At 39.1% G+C, this 18,453-nt stretch overlaps 1 protein-coding gene across 1 annotated transcript in view; it reads right to left on the reverse strand.

Moving 5' to 3' along the window:
* The window catches only part of LOC132885747 (alanine aminotransferase 2-like), a 52,233-nt gene that overhangs the window by 16,079 nt on the left and 17,701 nt on the right, over positions 1-18,453 (reverse strand). Inside the window, exons 2-7 of the mRNA XM_060920319.1 lie at positions 9,913-10,002; positions 9,551-9,659; positions 4,980-5,110; positions 4,647-4,887; positions 1,470-1,549; positions 687-823 (exon numbers count right to left, since the gene is read on the reverse strand). Coding sequence (XP_060776302.1) covers positions 687-823; positions 1,470-1,549; positions 4,647-4,887; positions 4,980-5,110; positions 9,551-9,659; positions 9,913-10,002 — 788 coding nt within the window. The remainder of the gene's footprint in view (positions 1-686; positions 824-1,469; positions 1,550-4,646; positions 4,888-4,979; positions 5,111-9,550; positions 9,660-9,912; positions 10,003-18,453) is intronic.

Consider the following 18,453-nt stretch of genomic DNA (forward strand, 5'->3'; position numbering starts at 1 on the left):
TGCTGAAAGTTCCAAAACATCCCTGAACTTGCAAAGACCAAGGCCTCTTAACTTCCTGTTAATGATTATGATTGACTACAGCTGGTAGGTTCTTAGTGCCGACATAAAAAGGGTTTGTTTGCTTGTTAGCACTAATTGGACTGACCAGCACACAGTACAGGGCGGCATGGTGGTGTAGTGGTTAGCACTGTCGCCTCACAGCAAGAAGGTCCCGGCGAGGGCCCTTCTGTGTGGAGTTTGCATGTTCTCCCCGTGTCCACGTGGGTTTCCTCCGGGTGCTCTGGTTTCCCCCACAGTCCAAAGACATGCAGGTTAGGTTAACTGGTGACTCTAAATTGACCATAGGTGTGAATGTGAGTGTGAATGGTTATCTGTGTCTATGTGTCAGCCCTATGATGACCTGGCGACTTGTCCAGGGTGTACCCCGCCTTTCGCCCGTAGTCAGCTGGGATAGGTTCCAGCTTGCCTGCGACCCTGTAGAACAGGATAAAGCGGCTAGAGATAACGAAATGAGATGAGTACACAGTACAATGGGAAAGTCCAAGGAGCTCAGTGCAGATCTGAGAATGAGGATAATAGATTTACACTTCATTGAAAGCCCAACATTGCCATGACATCCATGCCCATGTTGACATTCACATCTGTGCATGTAAACATCTTGACTGCAACTTTAAAAAAAAACATACTCTCCCATGACACTCTTGGAGATGGAGTGAAATGACGCCAACTCCATGGTGTTGGAGTATGGGGGACCCATTTCAGACAGCACTCTTCTATATGAATAAAACTCAATTCCTTTCCCATACACATTGTCCTGATACACCTGTTGTGACAAAATGAAAAAGAAGAAAGCCATTTATGTTTTAAATATCTAATATGGCTCTGGGGCGGCATGGCGGTGTAGTGGTTAGCGCTGTCGCCTCACAGCAAGAAGGTCCGGGTTCGAGCCCCGTGGCCGGCGAGGGCCTTTCTGTGCGGAGTTTGCATGTTCTCCCCATGTCCGCGTGGGTTTCCTCCGGGTGCTCCGGTTTCCCCCACAGTCCAAAGACATGCAGGATAGGTTAACTGGTGACTCTAAATTGAGCGTAGGTGTGAATGTGAGTGTGAATGGTTGTCTGTGTCTATGTGTCAGCCCTGTGATGACCTGGCGACTTGTCCAGGGTGTACCCTGCCTTTCGCTAATAGTCAGCTGGGATAGGCTCCAGCTTGCCTGCGACCCTGTAGAACAGGATAAAGCAGCTAGAGATAATGAGGTGAGATGAGATGAGATGAGAATATGGCTCTGTGAATTGTCTAGTTCACAGAATATACAAAATGCAGAATTAAGTGCAAAGAATAGGATTCACTTCAGATATGAAGCTATCTTCTCGTGTTTATGTGGTGGTACTCTTAAATGTAGGAAAGAAAACATACAAATTATGTACTTAAGGAGGTATCTTCAAGAATTTGCTTTAATTAAAGATAGCTACCTCATCTACCATTAAGAAGAGCCGTTCTTCTGCAGCAAAGCGAATCACTTCTGCAATCGAGTCCTTACTCTGCACGTGACCTGGTGAAACATTCATGCAACTTTGGTTAAAGAGCTTTACAGAGCAATGAAAATGACATGGTTTTTGTTTTTTGTTAGTGATTTAAATGTGTAAAACTGGTTCCTGGGTGGTCTTATTAATTTTGCACCTTCATGTCAATCGCATTTTATGCTCTAAAACCCTGGTATAAAGAAGAGTTTTTATTTAGTCGTGCAGCAAGGTGTTTCAACAATTGGCATGCCATTTAATCCCTGTAGCTCTTTAAAAAAATTAATGTTTTTTTTTTCTTAACAGGGCTGAGAGTTTAAGCACAGAATTAGCAAAATCACAAAATGTGGTTAACAAGCATACATGTGAATTTGTGTTCCTATTCATTACACCCACAACTGTATTTCAAAGGTGTAGGTGCAATAGGCTTATCAAATCAATCTCATGTAAAAGGGATCAGTCTTATAAATTCATTAATCGTTAATTCAAGTGTCTAATAGTTTATAACTAAACTATTAAAATCAATGGAATAACTTAGTGGTGATGCTGCTATAGTTTTAGTGAGTATTGTAGCTCTAATGTAATACATTTTCTCTAGATCTATAACAATCATATAACATCATATAATATCCAAAGACAGCATGGAGCGCAGGTCCAGGGAGAAAACAGTTCTGTTCCTTTTGCTTTTACAGCTCGTCAGCTGAAGATCTTTGGTGTCCCGTCGGTCATCCGATGATCTGGAAGGAATCTTGTTTGTAGTTTGTCGGCGTTGAGCAAGGGAAAAGGGATCTGGTCACCTTTTCTCTTTAAAATACTGCGTGGGCTGCAGTAACTAACCGGTTCAGTTATTATTGCAGCTATGCGAAGATCAAATACATTGAACTTTGGCTAAAGGTCCAGTATCAATAGCCCGTTCTTTGTTCTTCTTTAGCACAGATACAACGATGTCTCTTTCACGTGTGGGGATCCACCACCAGAGAGAGAGAATTTCGATTCCACCGCGGGTTTTAAATCACAGTCGTGATGTCACTGTATTTGGTATCCGGTATCATCTCTGTTTCCAATACCATTACAGTGAGTGTGAGAAGAATGGGCAGAGATAGAACATGGCATCGAGTACAGGGATTGTTGTGTTTAATGCTGGAACAGTGAAAGGGGAGAAGATGGGCCATAAAGTGAAGCAGGGAATTGTGGGTACTATGGCTATGGCATGGCAGCCCCCTACACAGGTATCCTTCTCAATCAATATTGTGGACATGTTATGGATGTGTCAGTGAAGCAGGATACATATCAGAAAATATCAGCCAAACTGGAGATCAAATCTACAACCCCAATTCCAAAAAAGTTGGGACGCTGTGTAAACCGTAAATCAAAATAGAATATGATAATTTGCAAATCATGGAAACCCTATAATTCATTGAAAATGGTACAAAAACAACATATCAAATGTTGAAACTGAGAAATTTTGTTGTTTGAAAAATATATGGTCATTTTGAATTTGATGTCAGCAACACATTTAAAAAAAGTTGGGACAAGGGCAACAAAAGACTGAAAAATTGTGTAATGTTAAAAAAAATCTAATTTGGTTAATCAGTAACAGGTCAGTAATATGATTAGGTATGAAAAGAACATCCCAGAGAGGCGGAGTCTCTCAGAAGTAAAGATGGGGAGGGGTTCACCGCTCTGTGAAAGACTGTGTGGGCAAAACAGTGCAACAATTTAAGAATAACATTCCCCAATGTAAAATTGGAAATAATTTGGGGATCACATCATCTGTGGTCCATAATATCGTTAAAAGAATCTGGAGAAATCTCTGTATGCAAGAGACAAGGCTGAAAACTGACATTGGATGCCTGTGATCTTCAGGCCCTCAGGAGACACTGCGTTAAAAGCAGACACGTGTCTGTAGTGGAAATCACTGTATGGGCTCAGGAACACTTCAGAAAACCGTCATCTGTGAAAACAGTTCATGACTGCATCCACAAATGCAAGTTAAAACCAGATATAAACAATATCCAGAAACACCGCCACCTTCTCTGGGCCTGAGCGCTTTTACAATGGACTGAGGTGAAGTGGAAAATTGTCCCAAGGTCTGACGAATCAAAAGTAGAAATTCTTTTTAGAAATCATCGACACCACATCCTCCAGGCTAAAGAGGAGTGGGACCATCCGGCTTGTTATAAGTTCACAGTTCAAAAGCCAGCATCTGTGATGGTATGAGGGTGCATTAGTGCACATGACATGGGTCGCTTGTACATCTGGGAAGGCATCATTAATGCTGAATGATATATACACGTTTCAGAGCAATATGCTGCCATCTACACAATCTTTTTCAGGGAAGGCCTTCCTTCTTTCAGCAAGACAATGCCAAACTGCTTTCTGCACATATTAAAACTGCATGGCTCCATAGTAAAAGAGTCTGGGTGCTAAACTGGCCTGCCTGCAGTCCAGACCTGTCTCCCATTTAAAACATTTGGTGCATTATGAAGCGCAAAATACGACAAATGGAGACCCCGAACTGCTAAGCAACTGAAAGTGTATATCAGGCAAGAATGGGACAACATTTCTCTTTCAAAACTACAGCAATTGGTCTCCTCAGTTCTCAAATGTTTACAGAGTATTGTTAAAAGTAGAGGTGATGCAACACAGTGGTAAACATGTCCCTGTCCCAACTTTTTGAAAAGTGTTGCTGACATCAAATTCAAAATGAGCGTATAGTTTTCAAAAAACAATAACATTTCTCAGTTTCAACATTTGATATGTTGTCTTTGTACTATTTTCAATGAAAGATAGGGTTTCCATGATCTGCAAATTATTGCATTCTGTTTTTATTGACACTTTACACAGCATCTCAACTTTTTTGGAATTGGGGTTGTAGTGGGTGCATCACTCATTTATTCTAGCCACACATGTTAATAACCCAAAGTCACTTAAATACTTGAGGATTTAACTTTTTTTTAAACACTCATTCAGTGATTAATCTTAATTAACCTTGTTTTGTTTATCCTTATTTTATTCATTTTTCTCACCTGCAATTCATGTAAATATACTCGATATACACATTTTAAAATCAGAATAAATGAATATGCACACAAATAAATCTGCTAATAGCACCAATATTTTCATTACCTGTTGGTCCTGGATTGATGAGGTACAACACCGTTGGGTTGCATCGCCCCCTGGCTGTGTGCAGGGCTCGGCACAGTTCTTCAAGCTGCACTGCCCATCCTTGCTCCTCACACAGGTAGTAAGGCACCACAACTCCCCCCACATCAGCCACTGCCATGTTAAAGGTGAAGTGGGATGGTACAGGAATAAGAACACCAGTCTTCAATGAACCTTCACTCTGAACCAGCATCTTCAGTACCATCTACAGAGAAAAATACTGGTAAATTGCAGTTAATGTTCCAAGATGAAAAGTACAGTATATAAAAATGTGCTTATAGTTCTGGTGTTTCTCACTGTGAGGTGTGACTGGGCACCATTAGTGATGAATATGTTGTCAGGATGAGAAACAACACCATCACGTTTAGTGATAAATTTACAAATGGACTCCTGGATTTTTTCAATCCCTTGTGCTTCAGTATATGATCCTGGTGATATAAAAAAGATTAATAATCATAATAAATGTTACACCAGTCATGAAATTATGAAAACAATCATGAAAGTAAACAGTACTGAGAGTACTTAAGAAGTTATGGATATTATTATATCAGTACACAAGTTCAATTGTTTCTAATTCTATAATTATTGCAGTAACCATCAGGAGCTATTTGTGAAAATTTTTTTTGAGCCATCTGCTGTCCATGAGGTGACTTTCAAATACCATAACAACTTTGATAAGCTTTCACCTTGTCACATCCACGATTAAATCTATGTACAACCCCAAATCAGAAAAAGTTGGGACAGTATGCTGAAATTGAAATTAAAACTGAAAACAGTGATTTGTAAATAATCTTTGACCTGTACTGCACTCATGCCAAACCGCTTTCTGCACATATTAAAACTGCATGGCTCCGTAGTAAAAGAGTCTGGGTGCAAAACTGGCCTGCCTGCAGTACAGATCTGTCTCCCATTAAAAACATTTGGTGTATTATGAAGCGCAAAATACGACAAAAGGAGACCCTGAACTGCTAAGCAACTGAAACTGCATATCAGGCAAGAATGGGACAACATTTCTCCTTCAAAACTACAGCAGTTGGTCTCCTCAGTTCCCAAACGTTTACGGAGTGCACTCAAAACAATACAATAGCATATTATTTGATCTTCTACTACATTAATTTTATTGGGGTTTTTTTTCCCAAAAAAAAACAAACCCAAAACCCAACAACAATTATTTCAAATTAAATTTTTGCAACACATTTCAAAAAAGTTGGGACACTAAAGCATTTACCATTTAATAATGTTGCCATTACTTCTCACAACACTTGTTTAGGGACTGAAGACACCAAGTGATGAAGCGTTCCAGGTGTTATTGTGTCCCATTCTTCCTGCAAACAGGTCTTTAGGTGTGCAACACTACAGGGTCATCATCGTCATATTTTTAATTTCTAAATTCTCCACACATTCTATATTGGGGACAGAGAGAACACACCCTCTTCTTCCACAGCCATGCCTTTGTAATGTGTACAGAATGTGGTCTTGCTGAAATCTCCCTGGAAAAGATATCGTCTTGAAGGCAGCATGTGTTGCTCCAAAATCTCAATGTATTTTCTGCATTAATGCTCCATCACAGAAGTGTAAGTTACCTTTGTCAAGAGCACTGACACAACCCCATACTATGACACGCCCTGGCTTTTGAACTTGTTCCTGGTAAAAGTCTGGATGGTACTTTTAGTCTTTGATCCAGAGACGCAGTTTACATTTCTTCCAAGAAAGACCTGGAATACTGATTCATCTGAGCACAGTACACATCTCCACTGTGTGATGGTCCATCCCAGATGCCTCTGAGCCCAGAGAAGTCGACGGCGCTTCTGGACACAGTTAACATAAGGCTTCCTTTTTACACAGTAAAGTTTTAACTGGTATTTGTGGATGTAACTCTGTATTGTAGCTTGGCAAAGGTTTGCCAAAGTGATCCCAAGCCCATGTGGTCCTATCAGCTATAGATGAATGACAGTTCTTGATGCAGTGCTGTCTGAGGGATCGGAGATCATGGGTGCTCAGCTTAGGCTTGTGCCCTTTGCCCTTTATGCACCAAAATTCCTCCAGATTCCTTGAATCATTTAATTATATTATGCACTGTAGAGGGTGAAATATTAAAATCCCTTCCTATATTTCTTTGAGGAACATTGTTTTTCAACATTTCAGTAATCTTCTCATGCTTTTGTTGACCAACTGGAGATCCTCGGCCCATCTTTGCTCCTCAAAGACTAGGCCTTTTACTGATTTTGTACATTTTGTACAAATCACATCATTATTTAATTGTTTTACCTCATTACTAGCCCAAAATTGCTCCTGTCCCAACTTTTTTGGAATGTTTTACAGGCCTGAAACACAGGAACGAATGTATAACGTGTGTGTGTGTGTGTGTGTGTGTGTGTGTGTGTGTATATATGAGTGTTTAGTCTATGTCTAGTTCTTATCTAGAGTGTTTTATACTGTTTATATTGCCTGTTTGAGTGTTTAGTCTTTGTCTAGTTCTTATCTAGTGTTTACACTGTTTATATTGTCTGAGTGTTTAGTCTATGTCTAGTTCTTATCTAGAGTGTTTATACTGTTTATATTGTTTGTTTTTTCAATTATTCTATTTTTATTTTTATTTATTGCATTGCCTGTTTGCACCGTGGGTCAGAGAGGACTGAAATTTCATCTGTGCTATATGTTGAGCATGTATAGCATATTTGACAATAAAGTTGACTTGACTTGACGATATTAACAAATGAAATTAAGTTGACCAGACAGAACATGAAATATCTTGGGTTCATTCTGTCTGTAATGAAATACAAGTCAAAGTCAATTTAGAAATTGCTGCTTTCTTTGTTTATTTGCATTTTTCATACCGTCCCAACTTTTTCTAGCTTTTTTTTTTTTTTCTGAAAAGTGGTGTGGAAGAGCACTTTTGTTCTGTCCTGGGGGTGGAGCTGATTTATGGACCAGAAAAATGTTAAGAGGAGTCTGAAATGAAGAAAAAGGCCAGATCCAATTTGTTTCAATAGTGCAAATCAAAGATTTCTTCAGGCGTCTTTGATGATATGTTATTGCAGTGGGTCTAGAAACACTTTTAAACACCACACACTGCACTTTCAAAGATTCAGTGAAACTCATAATGTATTTCAGAGAACATGTAGCATGATCTTTTTTTATGTGGCCTTTCCTTCATGAACGTTCTTTTAGCAACATTAACATTTTTGGATAATGCTTTTCTTAACTGGTTTTAGTTGCCAGGCACTGCTATGATAAGGATATACAGTGCCTTGAAAAAGTATTCATACCCCTTGAACTTTTTCACATTTTTCCACCTTACAACCACGAACTTAAAAGTTTTTTATTGAGATTTTATGTAATAGACCAGCACAGAGTAGCACATAATTGTGAAGTTAAACGAAAATGATAAATGGTCTTCAAAATTTTAAACAAATAAAAATCTGAAAAATGTGGTGTGCATTAGTATTCAGCCCCCTGTACTCTGATACCTCTAAATACAATCCAGTGCAATCCATTGCCTTCAGAAGTCATCTAATTATGTAATAGAGTCCTACTGTGTGTAATTTACTTTCAGCATAAATACACTTGTTCTGTGAAGGCCGCAGTGGTTTGTTAGAGAACACTGAAGAACAAACAGCATCATGAAGACCAAAGAATTCACCAGACAGGTCAGGGATAAAGTTCTGGAGAAGTTTAAAGCAGGGTTAGGTTATAAAAAAATATCCCAAGCTCTGAACATCTCAAGAAGCACTGTTCAATCCATCATTCAAAAATGGAAAAAGTATGGCACAACTGCAAACCTACCAAGACATGGCCATCCACCTAAACTGACAGAGCCAGCAAGGAGAGCACTGGTCAGAGAACCAGCCAAGAGGCCCATGATCACTCTGGAGGAGCTGCAGAAATCCACAGCTCAGGTGGGAGAATCTGTGCACAGGACAACTATAAGTCGTACACTCCACAAATCTGGCCTTTTTGGAAGAGTGGCAAGAAGAAAGCCATTGTTGAAAGACAGGCATAAGAAGCCATGTAGGGGACACAGCAAACATGTGGAAGAAGGTGCTTTGGTCAGATGAGACCAAAGTTGAACTTTTTGGCCTAAATGCAAAGCGCTATGTGTGGCGGAAAACTAACACTGCTCATCACCCTGCACACACCATCCCCACTGTGAAACATGGTGGTGGCAGCATCATGCTATGGGGATGCTTTTCTTCAGCAGGGACAGGGAAGCTGGTCAGAGTAGATGGGAAGATGGATGGAGCTAAATACAGGGCAATCCTGGAAGAAAACCTGTTGGAGGCTGCAAAAGACTTGAGACTGGGAAGGAGATTCACCTTCCAGCAAGACAATAACTCTAAACATACAGTTAGAGCTACAATGGAAAGATTTAGATTAAAGAATATTCATGCGTTAGAATGGCCCAGTCAAAGTCCAGACCTAAATCCCATTGAGCATCTGTGGCAAGACTTGAAAATTGCTGTTCACAGACGCTCTCCATCCAATCTGGCTGAGCTTGAGCTATTTTGCAAAGAAGAATGGGCAAAAATTTCAGTGTCTAGATGTGCAAAGCTGGTAGAGACATACCACAAAAGACTTGCAGCTGTAATTGCAGCAAAAGGTGGCTCTACAAAGTATTGACACAGGGGGGCTGAATACTAATGCACATCACATTTTTCAGATTTTTATTTGTTTAAAATTTTGAAGACCATTTATCATTTTCGTTTAACTTCACAATTATGTGCTACTCTGTGTTGGTCTATCACATAAAATCTCAATAAAAAAACTTTTAAGTTCATGGTTGTAAGGTGGAAAAATGTGAAAAAGTTCAAGGGGTATGAATACTTTTTCAAGGCACTATATGTTATAAAGTTATTTAAACAGATCACCTATGCTCCCTCCATTACATTCCCTCAGAATGCTTTGTGCTCTCTCTCTTGCATCCAGGGGTAAACTCTCATCATTCAGGAGGGAGGGGTAGAAACAAGCGGACAGCACCTGCACCACAGTCCCCAAAGAAATGTTTTAGAAAACACACATGCAGTAATAGCCACAGTGATGTGATGTCAAGTAGATGTCCTGTAAATACCCTTATCTCTGATCAATGTTTTAGTAGGGTTGACTCCTGGTCAGATTAGCTTTAACTTCTCAAAGACTTTTGATTAAAGTTATTAAAGCCAGGATTGAGGGTAAGACTGATGACGATGTCTCGAAAGTGGAAAGTTAATATGACGATGAATAGTGAGTTTACCTGACGACAAAAGGTGATTGGTTTTAATCCCATTCTGTGGGCATCAGCAGATGAAATATCGAGAACTTCTTTATAGTTTTTCTCCAACCCCTGTAACACAGAGTAGCATCTCAGGAGCATTCACAAGATAAAAATCATTTCTCAAAAACTGCATGTGTTTTCTTTTCAAAAGCAGAATTATGGACAAAACAAAAAGCACCCATACAGTGGTACAGTCTAACAGAACAAGTGCCAGTAATATGAATATATTAACTGTACATACAGGAACTAAATTCTAGCCTAACGTTTATTCATAGCTAAAAAAAATAAGAAATTATAAAATTGAATAAAATATGGATTTTGTGCAGTAAATACCCAATCAAACTAATATACTTCATTTTTAATCTACCTATTTTCCACTTCACACAAAACAGTTATCAGTTTTTGGGATAGAAAAGACATGAGCCTACTATGTATATATTTTTCCCCACAAAATTACACATCATAAATAACCCTGGTAAAGTCATGGTTATCATTAGATAAATAATATTTGAACCTTGTGGTTATTTTAGAGCACATTATTACATGTTTATGAGATTGATAATCAATCAATTACAACCAAAAATAACACTGACTCTGTCCTTAGTTCCATATATCTATTGTTTGTCTATTTGGTCCATTAATTCTTAAAAATAAATAAATAAATAGATAATAATAATAATTTAAAAAAAAAAACACTTAAATGGGTGATTTTTCTTTTCCAAGCTGCACTCAAACATGTTTCACAGAGTACTGAATGTATGATGGTTTAACGTAGATTGTTCCTAATATACATGTCAGTTTACAGCATTTTTAAGGGATTTACCCATGCAATGGTTTAGTGAAATCCATTTTATTATTTCATCATGTAGGCAGCCAGGATTGTCAGGGTCATTTATTTATTTGTTTGTTTGTTTGTTTGTTTGTTACTTGCGAAAATCAGAGATTTTTGCAAGTATGTTGATCTGTCTGTTTGTCCATTTGTTTGTTGGTGCTCTTGTGTCATCATTTCTTGACCAATCTTCACCAAAATGCACAGGACAACTTACGAGGGTCACACAAAGACATCATTAGTTTTTGGTGGGTCAAGGTCAAAAGGTCAAGATCACCAAGGTCAAATCTTGGAAAAATACTTAATTGGCCATAACTTTCGTTTCTTTGCAATATTCGCAAGTATCGTGCTCTGCACAACTTTTCATTTGTTTGTTTGTTGGTTTGTTTTAAACACTAGATTGGGATATGGGTGGATTGCAGGTTATGGTTAGGTTGTGGTTAGTATTCTTTTTTCCCCATGTTAGATTAAAAATAGTCTGCTATGGCAAGCAAGGCAAGGCAAGTTTATTTATATAGCGCATTTCATACACAGTGGCAGTTCAATGTGCTTTACAGAGGTAAAGGCAAAACAGTAAACAATAGAAAATAAAATTACATAAAATAAAGGGGGAAGAAGAGAGAAAAATAAAAATAATATAAGAATTAAACAATAGTAGAAATAAAATAAAAAAATGAAGTAAAATTTCAGTAAAAAACAGCAGAATAAAATGGAATAAAAGTTAAGTAAAGTTTAAAACATGTAAAGATGATGATATTTATCAGTTAGCAGAAAGCGTCTGAGAACAGCTTGGTCTTTAGTCTAGATTTGAAGCTGCCAACAGCAGGAGCATTTTTGATGTCCTCTGGCAGTTGGTTCCATAGCTGTACTGCATAGTAGCTAAAAGCTGCTTCACCACACTTTGTTTTAACAACAGGTTTTACCAGTAAATTTTGCTGCTGCGATCTGGTAGATCTGATTGGGTTAGGCCGCTGCAACATATCAGAGAGGTAATTGGGCCCTGTACCATTTAGAGATTTGTACACCAGCAGCAATGCTTTAAAGTCAATTCTGTAGCTTACTGGAAGCCAGTGAAGGGACCTTAGAATTGGAGTAATGTGCTCTGTTCTTTTTGTTCGTGTTTGAACCCTAGCCGCTGCATTTTGAATCACCTGAAGTCGTTTGATGGTCTTTTTTGGCAGGCCTGTGAAAAGGCCATTGCAGTAATCAACCCTACTAGAGATGAAGGCATGTATAAGTTTTCCAGATCATTTTTTGACATAAGTCCTCTTAGTTTGGAAATGTTTTTTAGGTGATAAAATGCCGATTTAGTGATTGCTTTCATGTGACTGTCAAAGTTTAGCTCGCTGTCAATGAAAACACCAAGATTTTTAACCATATCTTTTGTTTTAATCCCCTTTGTGTCAAGAATAGTGGTAATCCTGAGTCTTTCATCTTTTTTCCCAAATAGAATTACTTCTGTTTTATCTGTGTTCAGCTGAAGAAAATTTTGTGACATCCAGTTGTTGATTAGGTTGATACACTGGTAGAGACATTCAGGGGAGGCATAATCATTAGGTGATAGAGCAAAATAAATTTGGGTATCATCTGCATAACAGTGATACAAAATTGAGTTGTTCTTGATAATTTGTCCAAGTGGGAGCATATAAAGGTTGAATAGTAATGGTCCAAGGATCGGCCCCTGGGGGACACCACAGGTCAAGGACATTGATGTTGAGGTACAATTTCCCATGGTAACAAAGAAGCTTCTATCTTTTAAGTATGATTTTAACCAATTGATAACTTTACCAGTCAACCCAACCCAGTGTTCAAGTCGATATAGCAGTATGTTGTGATCAACAGTATCAAAAGCTGCACTGAGGTCCAGTAACACCAGGACCGATGTTTTGCCTGCATCAGTATTAAGACGTATGTCATTTATAACTTTAATCAGCGCTGTTTCAGTGCTGTGATTGGCACGAAATCCTGACTGAAAGTTATCAAAACAGCTGTTTGATATCAAGAAGGCAGTTAATTGATTGAAGACAATTTTTTCAAGGATTTTCCCGATGAATGGTAGATTTGATATTGGCCTGTAGTTGTTCAATACTGAAGCATCCAGATTATTCTTTTTAAGTAGGGGCTTTACGACGGCTTTTTTCAGGGACACAGGAAAAATGCCAGTCTCTAGGGATGTATTTATGATCTGAAGCACATCTGTAATTATGAGGTCAGGGTTAGATCTTAACACTAGCCCGCTAGCCCGTGGCTAGTGCAGATAGCCACGGGCTAGTGCAAAATCTCTGCTACTAGCCCGTGTTGGCTAGTGCAATAACTTGACATGGGTGTGGCCATCTTGAATCACGCAAAATCTGATACAAAATCTTTTAGCTCATTCTATTTATTGTACATGGTGTAATGCATTGTTGCTGAACATTACTGTCACAGTTCATTGACACAGGTTGTAACTGTGTACCATGATGAGTGCCTAATTTGCCAGACCTACCACAAGGTGGCACCACCATTCAGCACATTTAATATTCTGTAAGAGTAGGTGGCAGGGCAGTGGGGGCTGATGTCAGCCATGTTTGAAAAGTTTTGAGATGTGAGTAAGAGGAGATTTGCACTGAATTTGCAAGACAGCTTAGTTTTTAACTGGCCTATCCATATGGCCAGTGATTCTGAGTGAATGAAGCATAACCTTGTGAGTATGAAAATTCAAGATGACTCCAAATCAGTCAGTTTTTAGAATTGAAATACATGTCACATTGTGCTTGTATGGCAAGGCATTAATGCCATAACATACAATTTAAAGTAATGTATTGTTATCAGTAGTTTATCATTTTGTATTTTGAAGAGTGCATTCACAATGTTTGCTCACTTGTAATTTAATTAATTTGCAGGAATGGAACAGAATTTTTAAAAATTGTGGCTGTTAAATTTTAGTTATTTTATTACCTATAAATTGTCAGTATATTATGAGCATAGAGGTAAATATCAAAGTTGATATGCCTGAAATAGAGACATGTTAAGGCCAGCTTTCTTTACCAGATTTTTTGTTGTTAATTTACTGCAGTTTTGGTTCCAGGTCCACCACTAGCCAATGCGCATAGAGCAAATAAAGTCTGAATAAAGCAGAATTGTGTTGTCATCCTCTACACACAACAGTTGTTGTGTGTAGAGGATGTGACAATTCTTTCAATTGTCACAGGAATTGGGCTTAAAATAGCAGGCTAGTGCAACACTCTGCGGGCTAGTGCAATTTGCAAGCCACTAGCCCGGCTGGCTAGTGCAGAAAAACCTTAAGCTCTAACCCTGGAGGTGAAGAACAGACTTAAAAAAGTTGGTGGGCAGAATGTCCAATTCAGATGTTGAGGAACTGAGATTTTGTACAGTTTTTTCAAGAGTCTCGTAATCAATCAATCAAACAAAATTCTGACATTGTGTTGAAATTGTCTGTCTGTGTCACTGGTGATTGCAGCTTTTCAGTTATTTGCAACTGAGATATATTATGAGCAATATTCTGCCGTATTTTATCAATTTTACCTTTGAAGAAGGATGCAAACTCATTGCATTTATTAACTGAGAGAAGTTCAGGTGCTAATTGTGGTGGGGGATTAGTTAGCTTCTCTACTGTTGAAAATAGCACACGGGCATTGTTCATATTCCTGTTGATGATGTTGGAGAAGAAAGACTGTCTTGCTTTACCAATTTCATAATTATATTTACAAAGCATCTCTTTATGGATTTGATAATGGATGTGAAGTTTAGATTTGCGCCATTTTCTTTCGGTCTTCCTACATTCTCTCTTTAGCAGTTTAACAGCTGGGTATTGCTTCCATGGTGCTTTCTGCTTGTCATTGACTCTTTTGATGTTGAATGGAGCAATATCATCCATAATTTGGGTCATATTTAAATTAAAAATTTCCAGTAAGTCGTCTCCAGAGTCTGACATTTTAGTTGAGATCTGTGAGAGAGCTTGCTCAAAGAGAACACGTGTTGTCGTTTATGACTCTCCTACCCATAGTCATTGAGCTGTTCTGATTGTGAGGGGGCATAGAAACATCAGAGCAAACACAGAAATGATCAGATAAGGCTAGGTCAACAACAGTAGTAGAAACAGTAAGACCCTTTGCGATAACGAGGTCAAGGGTATGACCACGAGAGTGGGTCGGCCCCTGTACATGTTGTACTAGGTTGAAGTTGTCAATAAGTGCAAGTAGTTCTCTGGCATAAGTGTTTTCAGGATTATCTACATGCAAGTTAAAATCCCCAGATATAATAAGACAGTCAAACTCTAAGCAAATGACTGACAACAGTTCACCAAACTCTTCCAGAAAAACTTTGGCTGAATGTCTCGGAGGCCTGTAAATAGTTAATAACAATATGTTAGGAGAGCATGTAACAAGTGCACATAAGTGTTCAAAGGATGTAAAATCACCAAGTGAGGACTGTTTACATTGAAAAGAGGCTTTGAATATATTTGCGACCCCTCCACCTTTCCCATGTCGGGTAGCACTCATGAAATTAAAATTTGGGGGAGCTGCTTCAATAAGGGTGGTAGCACTCTTTGCTTGAGCCAGCCATGTTTCAGTTAGAAGCAAAAAATCAAGATTGTGTTTGCAAATAAAATCATTAATTAAAAATGATTTGTTTGAAAGTGATCTAACATTCAGAAGAGCTAGCTTTACAGAAAGTCTAGAAGTAATATCCGCTTGGGCACTCTGATGTTGTTTTGAAACAGGAAGGAGACTAGACTGGTTTACCCCCTGGGTTAAATATGCTCTATGTTTTCTATTTCTTATCAACACAGGAATAGAGAATGGCATAGGCATACTGGGTCCCAGCTTGTTTTCAAAACTACACCCAATGCAGGGACCCACAGCACATCATACAAGACTCTCTGTATATTCCCTGAGGTTGGGAGGGGGAAGGATTGGAGATGTCATGTATTTTTTAGATGGTGAAAAAGATTGGTAGCCAGCTGAAAGTCCTGGGCGAACACAGTTCAGTCTGTTGGTTGATTTTCGATGAACTGGGTACACTGCTTGTCGCAAATGATTTGGGCTGGAAAAAGAGAGTGCAGCCATTGGCAGCAATCTCTGCATACTTTTAGGGAAATCCATGCAGGGGGGAGACGGGGATGGTACAATAAAGTCAGAAGAGCGAGACTGATATTGGGACTTTGGTGAGGTTTTTGTGAGTGTCTCCATGACTGTCTCTGTGGTGACTGTCTCCCTGACAGTCTCTGTGATACTTGCATGGGGTCGAGATGTGGATGATGCAGCCTTGGCATGATTGTCTTTGGTCAGGTCTTCAATCTGGATGGGCGATGCAGATATCTGTGGCTGCCCATTGTTAACAACATGCTCACATTCTCCATGTGTGTTGGGGTTCAACCCAGTCTGAAACGGTCAATCGGTCAACTTATTTCTCGGGACCCCCGCCCTCGTACTACCCAGACGTCTGGGACGGAACACCGCAAAAAAACAGAGAACCAGAGATCGGTTTCACTGCTGTTTAATCGCCATTAAGAAAAAAAAAAAACATATCAAAATAAACAAAATGTTCCCAAACAATGTCCAGCCGAGACAGAAGGTCATTTTAACTGAACCGAAGTTAATCCTTAATTTTGTCACCATTTTAATAAATTACTGCCTTCTTGGTCAAGAATAATACTTATATAAACCTAACAATGTGATTGTTGATGTCCTTGGCAGTCTGCCCCAGATGGTCCTTGGCAGTCTGCCCCAGATGGCTGTGTGTCCTTGTTGAAGCATCTCTGCTGTGCTTCATGGGTAGTTGTTTTGGCTTTGCAGAGGTTTTGTTGATATCTGTAACTGGGTCAGTCTGTGAGCACTTATCAGCAGTTCTGCTCAATGTTGGCTGAGAAAAGAATGCATGCTGGAGAGAGAGGCTGTAGTGATCAGCCAAAACTTTGGTCCCAATCCGGCTGAGTTCAGTGCTATTTGGCCTGAAGAATTCTCTGCGATTCCAGAAAAGGTTAAAATAGTCTATGAAGTTCATACCAAATGAAAAACAAGTTTTTCCAAGCTAGGTGTTAAGACTGAAGAGTTGAGTAAATGCAAAACTTCCCCTTGCAGGGAGTGGGCCACTGATAAAAGATTGCATTCTAGTCTTATAGATGTCAGAAAAAAGTTTTCTGAAATCATCTTGGACAAACAGCTGTTCTCTGAAAACATCATTTGCTCCCACATGCACAACAATACGTTTGATAGTTTTATGCTCGGACATGAGTTTCAAAATGCTGTCTTTGGTGTCAGAGATGGGTGTATTTGGAAGGCAGCAAATAATCATCCCATGTCCTTTTAAATGTCTTCCAGTGGAATCACCAAGAACAAGGGTTGTGGGATCAGGTGGTGTTACGAGCTGCTTTTTGCCTCTTCCCACAGCTCTTCGGTTGTGGTGCGATCTCTTTCTATGGTGTGCTTGTCCACCTGAAAATTCCGCTTCCACATCCCTGAGGCATTCAAATTTGTTCTGAAGCCTTACGGGCTGTGGATTTTCCATAGGACTGTAAATCCTATTGTAGTTTGTAGACCTGGCTCTATTTCTAATAGCATGGCTGTGGAGCATGGGTTGCATAGTATCAGAACGAACTGGTGTTGAGGTAATTACTCTTCTGTTTTTATTTTTGGGCCTGCCACCCATCGTGTGCCAGTTTTCTGTACTCACATTTTGCTCTGTTAGATCGATGCATTCATCCACTCGATCTGCAATGCCATCGGCCTGTCGGGGTGCAATCTCTGCATTCTCAGCCACTGTTTCTGTACTCCTTTCGTGAGATATCTCTCTTAGTTCGTCTGTCTTTGGCAAGGCATCAACCTTTGATTCTAGGATAGAAATCCTCTGTTTCAGTTCTGTGCATTTTCTGCAGGAGCTCCTGGATTTTTTTGCCCCCTGGCATTTTGTTTTAAAAGCTAACTTATCTTGTAAAGGTGAAAAATAAAATGAAGAAATAGTGGAAATTAAGTGAAAAAGTAAAATAAAATAAAGATCAAGCAGAAGCAAAGCAGGAGCAAAGCAAAGAAGCGTCCTACTCGCTTGAGTAGGTGGAGCAAAAAAAACAAGGGAAAAGCGTCAGTACAGACAGAGAATAAAAGACTATACAGTTCCTTGCAAAAGTATTCATACCCCTTGAACTTTTTCACATTTTTCCACCTTACAACCACGAACTTAAAAGTTTTTTATTGAGATTTTATGTGATAGACCAACACAGAGTAGCACATTACTGTGAAGTGAAACGAAAATGATAAATGGTCTTCAAAATTTTAAACAAATAAAAATCTGAAAAATGTGGTGTGCATTAGTATTCAGCCCCTGTACTCTGATACCTCTAAAAACAATCCAGTGCAATCAATTGCCTTCAGAAGTCATCTAATTATTTAATAGAGTCCTACTGTGTGTAATTTAGTCTCAGCATAAATACACTTGTTCTGTGAAGGCCTCAGTGGTTTGTTAGAGAACACTGAAGAACAAATAGCATCATGAAGACCAAAGAACGACAGGTCAGGGATAAAGTTCTGGAGAAGTTTAAAGCAGGGTTAGGTTATAAAAAAAATATCCCAAGCACTGAACATCTCAAGAAGCACTGTTCAATCCATCATTCAAAAATGGAGCCTTGGCCCAGAGATGATGTCTGCCCTTCTGGATCATGCTTAGATATGGCTTCTTCTTTGAACTATAGAGTT

This window comes from Neoarius graeffei, chromosome 1 (genome assembly GCF_027579695.1).
Source record: "Neoarius graeffei isolate fNeoGra1 chromosome 1, fNeoGra1.pri, whole genome shotgun sequence".
In the NCBI taxonomy this organism is placed as follows: Eukaryota; Metazoa; Chordata; class Actinopteri; order Siluriformes; family Ariidae; genus Neoarius; species Neoarius graeffei.